This window comes from Penaeus chinensis, chromosome 20, assembly GCF_019202785.1.
Source record: "Penaeus chinensis breed Huanghai No. 1 chromosome 20, ASM1920278v2, whole genome shotgun sequence".
Lineage (NCBI taxonomy): Eukaryota > Metazoa > Arthropoda > Malacostraca > Decapoda > Penaeidae > Penaeus > Penaeus chinensis.
Genome location: NC_061838.1, coordinates 5236074 through 5247650, shown reverse-complemented (window position 1 = coordinate 5247650; position 11577 = coordinate 5236074). Strand labels below are relative to the sequence as shown.

The 11577-nt window shown below is 37.4% G+C and overlaps 1 protein-coding gene across 1 annotated transcript in view; it reads right to left on the bottom strand.

Annotated features, from left to right (window-relative positions):
• Positions 1 to 4566: 4566 nt before the first annotated feature.
• The window catches only part of LOC125035872 (lysosomal alpha-glucosidase-like), a 42388-nt gene continuing 35377 nt past the window's right edge, over positions 4567 to 11577 (bottom strand). Inside the window, exons 22-29 of the mRNA XM_047628184.1 lie at positions 11438 to 11577; positions 10893 to 11041; positions 10049 to 10133; positions 9691 to 9872; positions 8303 to 8391; positions 6930 to 7040; positions 6529 to 6620; positions 4567 to 6256 (exon numbers count right to left, since the gene is read on the bottom strand). The exon at positions 11438 to 11577 is cut by the window's right edge and continues 12 nt beyond it. Of these exons, the coding sequence (XP_047484140.1) occupies positions 6194 to 6256; positions 6529 to 6620; positions 6930 to 7040; positions 8303 to 8391; positions 9691 to 9872; positions 10049 to 10133; positions 10893 to 11041; positions 11438 to 11577 (911 nt within the window). The 3' untranslated portion in view covers positions 4567 to 6193. The remainder of the gene's footprint in view (positions 6257 to 6528; positions 6621 to 6929; positions 7041 to 8302; positions 8392 to 9690; positions 9873 to 10048; positions 10134 to 10892; positions 11042 to 11437) is intronic.

The window sequence follows — 11577 nt, the reverse complement described above, 5'->3', positions numbered from 1 at the left end:
GTACTACGACTCCATCAGAAATGTAACACTGAAGACAAAATTCTCGAAAACTGATTGTGTCATTCAAGGCAAAGAAACAACCCTGAGAAATCCTCAAGGAAGATATAGATTGGTATGATGCAAAAGTACAAGGAAGCAATGGATCACTCGGAAGTGTTGATTATCAGGCGCAAAGACGGGAATTTAACAGACTGAAATGGAAGCAGACCAACAATGCAGAAGTCCCATTTATATGCAACAGTGAAGATATTGCAGAAATGTCTTTTGCCAGTTGATGTCAGGTGGCTGGGATTTTTTTGTTCCCTCCTACACATCTGCCTGACCATTGACACCATACTGACCAAGCTGGAAGGAGTTTGTGATGGTGATTTGCCCAATAAATCCAAGATTGGAATAAAGAACACCACCATAAAGTGTCTGAAAGCACAAAAAAAAAAAAAATCCAAGAACAATCAGAAGTATTTTTGATTTTGCAAAAGTTCATTTCATGTGCTGGCGTTCTGCTGTGAACAGCAATGGAATGACTCTTTTCAGAACTGCTATTGAAACTTCAAGGAGGTATGCCAGGATTGGCTGTGAACTTGGCTTTTCTAGCAGCTACTTCTCGTCCATCAACAGACATCTGTATAATGCAGATGGTACACTTCTTCCCAGCCCTATTCAAAAATAAGGAGAAGCACAATTTCACTGCAGAAAAACTGTGTAATCTGAGTGTGAAAGATTTCATTTCCCAACATCTGACCACAGATAAGAAGTTTGCATACTTGGCCTATGATATGCATGAAATCGATATGTGGAAACCCAAAAGTTCATTAATACCTGGTCATAATCAAAACTGTGAAAGACTGATTGGAGATGAAAAAATGTGAAGACATAAACAGAACTGTTGTTGTAACAGAAACTAGAGAACGGCGCAGTAGGAGATATGGCAATGTAAACAAAGGAGTAGAATGAAAATTATATTGTATGCAATATATAATGTTCCAAATAAAATCCTTACTAGAATCCTTTCCTTTTATAGCCTCTTGTTAAATAGAATATGTTACTTCAAATCATTTAAGCGAAGTGAGAAGTCCGAGAGCCAAAGCATGCTCTCGGCGACCCAAGCCCGATTCGGTGGGAGAGAACACAAAGTAAAGAGAAGTCAAGCCTTCTAATTGAAAAATTAGTCTTATGGCAATTACAGAACTTTATATAATATTAATTTATAATAAAAATAATTTTGATGCAAAAATATAAAAGAAAAGTATAATATTGAGGTATTTTGAAAATAAAATAGTTATACCGACAACAGAAAACGAGGCGTTATTTGGCGTTCGAAGCGGTGTCTAAATCATAATTTTATCAAAACTTTCAATTGAAAATTGAGAATGAGAGATATTCTTTGATTTTAATAGAAAATACATTTCCAAACTCAGAAATTTCATAGGCGCCTATTTCTTAACTTGCCCCCGGAATTCGAGCAAATTTTAGAAAATCGACAATTATTGAAACACCCTACTGTCCAGCCGTGCTGTTTACTAGCTTAATGACGTCTTCATTTTCCTAAGACCAAGCTCCTCCAACTCATCATCACTCTTCAACTGATTCATCTGTGTATGGAGTATGTCGATGGTGCCTTTACCATCTAGCCTCATGATCCTGCGCCCTTCCCAGATTTCCAGAGGAAGCTGAACTCAACTCTTCTCCATCCATTTCATGATGTGAAGAGAAGTAGTCAGTATGCACCCCTTTTTTTGACACGATCCACCGTTACACTAATAATTTGTCTTCTTCTGTGAACAAGGATGGTTAATAGTTAAAAAGCAAAATGAATGAGCAAGATATCAAAGGTCATGTAGCACTACAGTAAGGTATAGTGTCGAAAAGGGTGAAGAGGGGGATGAGATAATGATTATAAGGTACAATGGTTCAGCAATAGGATGGTATTGGAAAGGGTAAAGAGGGGGAAAGGGTAAAGAGGGGTAAAGGTAGAGAGGATGAGTAGATTGGTTAAGGTAGGAATAAGCAAAGAGGAAATTAGATCAAGTGAAGGATATGTATGCATCTGAGGAAAAATTGTGGGATTCATAGGAAAAATTGTGGAATTCCATAAGGATGTCTAACAAATTGGGTGGTCGGGGAAGGGAAGATAAGTGAGGGAATGCAGAGGTACGGGCTGCAGTTAAGTGTGGACAGGATAACAGAATGTGTGGGACTGAAAGAGGATTATTACATAGGGAACATAGGGGTAGATTAGAAAGTGACATGAGATAGGAGTGCACAAGGTGGGTGTGGCCAATATGCAAGCAGGCAAAGGCCATCTCCCAGCTTCTGATGTGAACAGGAAACGATGCACAAGGGGATGTACATTTCTCCTTCCATCCATTTCATGTGAGCAGAGAGGGGTCACTTAATCATGCACTCTATTTGAATGAATGGTTAATGGTTGAAAGCAAAATAAATGTGCTAGACATCTAAGGTCATGTAGCACTATAGTTAATGTTAGTGAAGGGTGGTTGAGTTAGTGATTAGTTGTTAAAGCTGGGTTAAGGAATTGGTGAGTGAATGGGTTAGGGTCGGGTGAGGTAATGTAAAGGGGTTAGATTAAGTGAAGGATATATATGCGTTTGAGGAAGGAAAGCAGGTTGTCAAAGCAGAAAGTGTGAGATTCTGTAAGGATGTCTGATAGGTTGGAATGTGTATGTAGTGAGGATAGGTGGGGGAAAGTAGAGGTACGGGCTGCTTCAAAGCGTGGGAATGACAATAGAATGTGTGGGACTGAAAGAGGAACATTACATAAGGAACATAGGGGTGGATCGGATTGTGACATAAGATAGGAGTGTTAATCGGGTGTGGCCAATGCGTAAGCGGGCAAGAGCCGTCTCCCAACGTCTGTTCCGATGTAATGGAGCTGACCAGGAGGAGATTGACAGTTTTACAGTATGTAATTTATTAGTGTGGAGACTTGACCAAAAAGATTGCCATCAATTATACAAGAAGGTCTTATAGTGTGGGTAATAATCCGTGGCTGGGATATGTGAGAAACGTAGTTGGTTTGATGTGGACATATCAGCGTAGCGTGCTAGAGTATCTGCCTGTTCATTGCCGGGGATTCCAACATGGCTGGATACCCAGCAAAATTTGATTGTTTTATGACATGTGGACAGGTAGAACAACCAGTTCTGGATCTTACAAACAAGGGGGTTGGTCGTGTGTATTGACTTTATGAGAGTTAATGAGTTACAGGAGTCAGTAAAAATTGTAAAAGAGGAAGAGGGGAGTGAGTATATGTTTTAAGGCAAAAAGGAGTGCAAACAGTTCTGTAGTAAGGACACTGGATTCAGGAGGGAGGGGGTATTTGAAAATACGAGTTGGGAAGATTACTGCAAAACCAGCACCGGAGTTGGTTTTGGAGCCATCAGTGTAGACATGAATACTGGAGAAATGAGTGGAGGCATGGTCAAGGAAATGGGTGAGAAGGACAGTAGGAGGAATATTTGATTTTGGTGGGTCAAGGAAGACAGAGGAGCAAATATGGGGGCAAGGTATAAGCCATGCAAGTGGAGAAAGGACTAGGTAAACATGGAGAAGAAGCAAAGGTAGGAAGTAGGGATCGTGGGATAGTTAGTTTAGTGAGGGGAAGTTGGTGGAATCGAGCATAATTGAGCCTGATTCAGTGTACAGGCTCTCAATTGGAGAGGAGCGGAAGGCACCTAGGGCTAAGCGAAGACCTCAGTGATGGATTGTATCGAGATGGGCAAGGAGAGAAGTTGAGGCAGGGGAGTAGATATGGCATCCATAATCAAGAGTGGAGAGGATCAAGGTGACATGAAGATGAAGGAAAGTTTTTTGATCTGAGCCCCAGGATAAATGGGATAGGGTTTGTAAAATTCTGAGATGGCAGCAAGCTTTTTCTTTGATGTAAAGAATATAGTCTCGCCAGGATAGCTTGAAGTCAGTATTTGAATGAAGAAATCTACCCATACTTGTCTTTTGCTAAACAGCAAAGTCTAAAATAGCCTGGTCTGCACTAATCCTCTCTCTACTTCCAAAATGGATACCTATGTCTCTCCTTATTCTTCCCGTTATAGACAAAACTTTGGCGAGATCGAATCCAGACAATCTCCTACCTATACTCTTAGACTGTTGCCTTATGCTGGCCATCTTTCACACAGGCTGCCCGATCCTTCAACTTGACCAGACATACTTTCACTTCTGTGTGACGGTTCTCATCTGCCTTTCTTGCACAAAGTTGCTTTTTCCTCTCACCCTTCTAAAAACTTTCTCTCATGTACCTTCTGAGATATTCAAGTAAGGCTTCCAGTAAATACTGACTATTCTAGAAATCGAAGGTCATAGTCTTCTTCAAGAACAGACATCTCTCTCTTTCCATTAGCTTTAATACAAGTCAGCTCAGGTACGGTAGATCCAATCCAACTTTCACCCTCTGAATAGGTCTTGCTGCACCCCTTCTGCTTCTCCCCCAGGCCAGCCCTCAATTCTGCAAATACTTTCAAAATTAAATTCATAAGATATATACTTCATTCTTATCATACGGCAAAAGGAAGGAATAAAACACACACAAACCTTTTAGTCTATATATTAATGAAATAATTTTACATTTACTCCAGTGTAAAACATAAATACACCTTATACTCTTAATTTTCCTTAAGTTAACCCATAAATAGAATTTATTTGTGTTGTAGGGTAACGTAAAGAATATCTGGCTTATGATAGACCTATCATAGAAAAATAACAACAATCCATCTTCAACAGATAAAAATACACAAAGTATATTCCACTTTACATATACTTATAAATATATTCAGAAAAAATCCTAATCTACTTCTAAGCATCACTAAGAACAATATAAGGGATTAATGCAAAAATTTGCTGGCATATATTTTTTTTTTTTGTGTGTGTGTGTGTGTGTGTGTGTGTGTGTGTGTGTGTGTGTGTGTGTGTGTGTGTGTGTGTGTGTGTGTGTGTGTGTGTGTGTGTGTGTGTGTGTGTGTTTGTGTGTTTGTTTGTTTGTTTGTTTGTTTGTTTGTTTGTTATACTTGCCCTTATTATCCTTGAAAACAATAAGTAGATGATCTTTTCAGTCTAAGTATGAGCATAATATTTAGAGCATTCTTATTATGAAAGAATTGTGAAATCAAATTTACTGATATTAACGGTCATAAAAGGGTATTTCAAGCAATTCGTTACGACAATGAACCAACTAAAAATCGCAACTACAAAGAAAAAAACTCATAAGCAAGATTGCTACACTTTGCACTCCAATTTTACTCACAAATTAGACTTCTATGAGAACTAACAAGGGAAAAAATATGTGTTTTATATAACACGAGAACTAGAGGGCAAAAAGACTTGACTTGAATTATTATGTCACCTAGTATACACATATAAGCTTATCTAAGATAAACCTCTCAAAGTCTTGGAAGCTGGCATACCTATACCCTAATACCACATTTTGCAAGCTAGGTCTTTACTTATATATATATATCTATATACTGTTACTGGCATGCACCTTAAATGTTAGCCCCTGTAAGCAATGGAAGCAAAACTTTCTTAAGCTAATATGTGGATTATTAAGTAAACAACTTTTCTCACTCTCAATCTTATCTTATTGCAACATGATTCATAGGATTGTCATTGTTGTGTGCTGGTGTCATAGTATTTGTGCGAATACACATGGTACCTTTTGGAACATTCCCTACCATTCAGGTCACACTATATCTCTTGTTCAGAAAAAAATTGCACATTTCACAACTCATTTACATGAAGAGTACAATAACAATACCCTAAACTTGGGTAGTAAACCTCAAAAGAATCGATAATGTTTGCTGTGAGGGCGCTTTACTAACAACTGTTTGTCTGCTAATCTTAATCCTATATGGCCTATCATTAAAAAAAATAATAATAATTTTTGGTTACTGTTCATTTTTCTTTTTTCATGTCATTTCATCTCACTTTTTCATTTACATTAATAGTTCACCCAGACATAAAACTATCACATCCGGTACAATCACTGGGGCAAGACAATGATCTTTTCACAGTACCTCTTTCTTTAAAAACAATATATATATATATATATATATATATATATATATATATATATATTTGCTTCAACATGAACCTACATTATATACTGCATCATTCATGGCACGGCTGACTTACACAGGAAGCCCAATTCTTTGTGTAATTTTTACTTCCATCTCACAATAAAGCTCTTCAATAGGCTCTGCGAGAATCCATCTAAGGTCAGAAACTGAAACAGAACAGATTTACATTGACCGTTAATTAAAATATCTGTGAACAGAGTTATCTATTAGCAAGCACTAATGTTATAAAGAAAAAAAATAATTCCAAGTTGCCTGCCATCCATAAATACAAATTTACTAATGTATCAATAACTGAAGTTAACAAACTGCATCCTGTCATTTTTTTCTTTCCTTTTATTGTTGTTTCTCTTAGCTAGCAAAGTAGTTATACTAATAAAAGCTTTTTATATGTCAAAATTCAGACTTAATGATGACTTACTTGATTCTCCGGGTCATACTCAAACGACGCCTTGGCACCATCCACTGTTACCTCTGATACATTGTCACTCAGACCCAGAATGTACATGTAACCTTGCAAGAAAAGAAAACATTTTAAAAATGAATAACAAGTGCATCATTTACGGAAATACTGCAAATTAAAAAACATTTTCTACATGGGAAAAATTAATGGCCTAATTAGATCAAAGTCAAAACATATTCTAGAAGCCACTAATATTCAAAATCAGTGTAATCATTTAGAGAAATAGTTTATTCTTTAAATAAAAATTAGTCCATAAATATTCTGAGGCATTATGACATACTTTACACTAAAAGAACATTTACCACGATCACAAAGATTTAAGCACTATAATAATGAAACCCAAAGCCAGTATATCTTACCTAGTGAGATGGGTTCTGTATAACCAGCGGTGGTGCGATTGACATTTACATTGAGGATACCAGGACCGGATATAAACTGTATGTACGTGTACTCCTTGTGCTTAACAGTATCTATGAAGAAAACAACATGAATTAATAAGTTACACTTTATGAGATTGATACCCAAAAAGACTAGGGTAAAGAAGCTATATAACTTACAGACACTTAAGTCATTAAAAAAAAGAGGAAAAAACTACATCATAAAACATAACTGTATCTATTGTTAATATAATAGTAATATCAACTGCTTCTTTTTCCCTAACTTAGAGTACCAACTAAAACAACACCAGTACTAATTGCTACTCTTCCATCATTTTCAAATTTAAACATTTACCCTCTCAAGCTACAACAAAGTACGACTTCAACATTAACCATAATACTACATTTGACCCTGGAATCAGCAACTGCTTCTTACCCATCTGTGTAATTGCTCCCACATTTCTATTTGCTTCTTAATATAGTCTCTTTTTCAGGAAACTCATGGTCTGTATAGTTCTTATCTGGTCTAGACAGCAATCAGAATTTAACAAATTTTGAATATGTCACTAATTAACCCAAAGCCTCTGGGGAAATTTTGTGAAATGTCTCTCTGCACACTGATGGATCTGCAAGGTCTTAGCCACAAAGGACTCAATTAGCAGACCTTGCGATCTCACTTGATTTCATCTTTCCTTGAGTTTGCAGATAAAATGTTTTTTCTGATGCTTTAATTTCCATCATAGACTATAGTTATTATAGTGGTTTTGATATTATTAACAGTAACATTAGAAACGAGAAGATATAAAAAAATCCAAGGAAAGGGTAAACAGGTGACACAGTCAGTACTTGTCATTGGCTCACTGGCAAATTAATAAATTTAATTCACAGTGGGCATGGCGTGTCTGTACATCCCATCCCCAGCGGCTTCCCGTTAACATTATTTTTCATAATAAACATCAATTCCCACTCTGCCTCACTCTCATTCCTTCGATTTCTCTCATTTCACCTTTCACTTCCATCTTTTCCCTCCCCACCCACCTTCACTCTCACACTCACCCTTCCGCTCACTCTCAGCTTCATCCTCATTTTTCCTCCTCTCCTTCCCCACCTTCCCTTTTACCTCCACTCTCATTCTCACTATCACTCTCACCCTCACCCTCACCCTCATGCTAATCTCACCCTAATTCACACCCTCATTCTCACCCTCACCCTCACCTCTCCTTTACCTCCACCCTCACCCTCACCCTCACCCTCACCTCTCCTTTACCTCCACCCTCACCCTCAGCCTAACCCTCACATTATCCTCAACCTCACCCTTTCACCCTTACCTTTACCTTCCCTCTTTTCTTACTTACCAAGACTATCACCATCATCCCAATAGAACTCTCCGGACGCTCGGCCTTTTTCATTGGGTGCAACCAGGAGACCTCTTTTCATCTTGCGACTTTAGGGAAAAGAAATAGTTTGTGGATGAAAAATGCTGCATGATGACCAAGTTCCAGTATACGTCTGTTACACATGCATGCTTCTGTTTCATATGTTGTTATGTGTGTAAGTGTATGCATATATTTACAAGCTGGTAAAAATAGACATGGTGTGTGAACATACAAATATCTGTGTGTGTGTGTGTGTGTGTGTGTGTGTGTGTGTGTGTGTGTGTGTGTGTGTGTGTGTGTGTGTGTGTGTGTGCGTGTGCGTGTGCGTGTGCGTGTGCGTGTGCGTGTGCGTGTGCGTGTGCGTGTGCGTGTGCGTGTGCGTGTGTGCGTGTGCGTGTGCGTGTGCGTCCACATACATGTGCGTGTTCATGTTCATGTTCATGTGCGTGTGCATGTGTGTGTGTGCGTGTGCTTGTGCATGTGTGTGTGTGCGTGTGCTTGTGCATGTGAGTGTGTATATGCATGTGCAATACAGGTTGTGCATGTGCAATAGTGGGTGTGTGTCTGTGTTTGTATACACAAGTATTACAGGTTATCATGATCTAAAGAAATACCAGAAGTGATCGACCAGAATCTATTTCTCTTTCAATTATATACCATGCAGTCCTGTTCCTAATTATGGCTTCACATGCAGAAAATAAAATATAAAATATAAAGTTTTAAAATTCTATTTCTGCTTTAACAAAAGAAAGAAAACACTTATACTCTGCATCAACCATCCTACACCATATCTACCAAATAACCACAATGTAACATCAACCATACTATACCCTACCAGTTCTTACTGTATTGTCCATGCAGTCATTTGTTATGTAAATTAATATATAATGGACTAGTTGTGAGTTGCTTTCAAAACAAACATTGCAGAACTTATTTTTTGCTGATTAAATGGGAAATTAAGACATTTACTACTGTTTAAATCATTCCTCCTAATTTGATTTTTAAAGTTTTTAAACCATTTCATGGTTTAAAAATATAAATAAATAGACTTCCTTCGATAATAATTCTCCATTCACACCAAGTTCTTTTTTTTTCTGTAACCGTAAAATTTATTGTCTGTATACTGAAAAAGGCATATTAACTTTACGGACAATATAGAATAGTAAAAGCAGCCAAGCTGAAGCTTTCTGTTGCTATGTAATTAAAATGCAGCCCTTTGTGGCAATCAGTCATACACATACACATACACATACACATACACATACACACACACACACTCACACACTCACACACTCACACACTCACACTCTCACACTCACTTTTCATTAACCTGCTGGAAAGAAAAATTAAACAATAAAATCACAGACCTCTCAGTGGTTGTATTGGCTGGCATCTGTATTGGCAGTATGTACCCTCCACGCACTAGCAAGGGAATCTTGTCCAGTGGAGCATCCAGCGTCATATAAGTGCCTCCTCCCTCCACCACGTTCCCTTTGTACCAGTCGTACCAGCGTCCATTTGGAATGTAAGCCTTCACGGTTTCCTCGTGCTGTATAATGTATGTATTAAAATCAACTGCTCTATCTGCTTTAGATACATCAATATCAAAAGCCTTCATTGGCAGTTTTCATTCTCCTTTACATCCTTAACCAAATTAGCATACAAATATTTTTGTCTGTGAGTGACTGACTTTTCGTAAAAAACTGACATTTCTTAAAATCTTACCTCATTTAGCACTGGCACAATCATAAGTGCTGGGCCCCACATAAACTGAGTATCAATGCTGTATGTTTCAAGTTCCTTGTAAAACCTGTGGGATAAATATACTTTGGTATTTTTCTTGTTAAACACAATTGAATCAACTTCAAATACTACTGGATCCAGAGCAGAATTGGGTAATAGACCTAGATATGAATGCATAAACTAAGTTCAAGTACTTTGTATACATTAGCATCCTCCAGCATGAAACAGTTAATATCAATTCTTTATTTGTAGAGAATGAAATATCACATAAGCCCTTACAAAAAAAAAAATTCTAAATATCATGGGTCTCTAAAAATATTTTATAATTATGTTAAATGCAAAAGAGGGAAAATACATATAACTTTCCTTGTAATTCTTCAGGGAAAGTTATATGTAAGTAAGTTCATTTATTAGATATGTTATGCTTAACTTCATTATAAAACTTCAGGGTAATGTTTCTATTCACATACACAATAAGATTTATTTTCTTTTGTTTCTTTCATCTGACTCCTTTACTGTTCTCCTTCTGTCATTTAATGTTCACAGCTGGTTTTGAGTGCATCTGGCCGGCAATTAGGTCTGTGCAATTAGTTAATAATGACAGTGACAAAATTTAACGTAATGAAAGTCTCATTCACTATGCTGACTGATATGAAGAGCTACTTTTAGACCTGTCCTTTTATTTTTTTCTTCATTTCTTCTATGGTATGCAAATTATATCTTCAGGTGATGCAAACATCCTCTCCAGTTGCCTAAATACTGCCAATACTATTGTTAAATATCACCCATCCATTAAAAAATGCATAACACTGTTTAAAAGACTCACTGGAAGAAAAGTGGTCGGGCAACTGGTTCACCCGTAAGATGCGCATTGAAGAAGAGAGAGTAGAGGTATGGCAGTAGCATGTATCGCTGAGTCAGGGCATTTCGAGAAGCAGTCACTACTTCCGGTCCCATTGCCACAGGGTCTTGATCCTGGAAGAAATTCATGATGTAGTCAGAGAGAGAGTTTATTCATCTTGATCTCACACTTACATGCCTATGATATTGTAGTAGTGTGAACTTCTAAGCAGCAGAATTTTCTTACTACACAAATATCATAAATTTATCACGGTACTTGGTAACATCTATTCTCTCCTACCATTTGTCACAATGAAAAAAGCACAAAATTCAAGTCACATTTCCATAAAAATGTGCAACATTCTTATATACTCCCTACAAAATAATTCCATGACATGGGAAATTACTGATGCTACTCTACACTAAAATATAACATAGGAGACAGAAATTACAGTAAATAGCAATCATAAAAGTAACAGTGTCAAATTACTTCTTGATACAGTTACACACACATTATTTTTTGAAACTCACAATGGCATCATCTGTATTGTGATTTCTCGAGAATGGATAAAAGGCACCAAGTTGCATCCACCTAAGGCAAAGGCTCGCAGTAGTGTTGCCATTAAAGCCACATATATCAGCACCCACCATTGGGATACCATACATGTTGA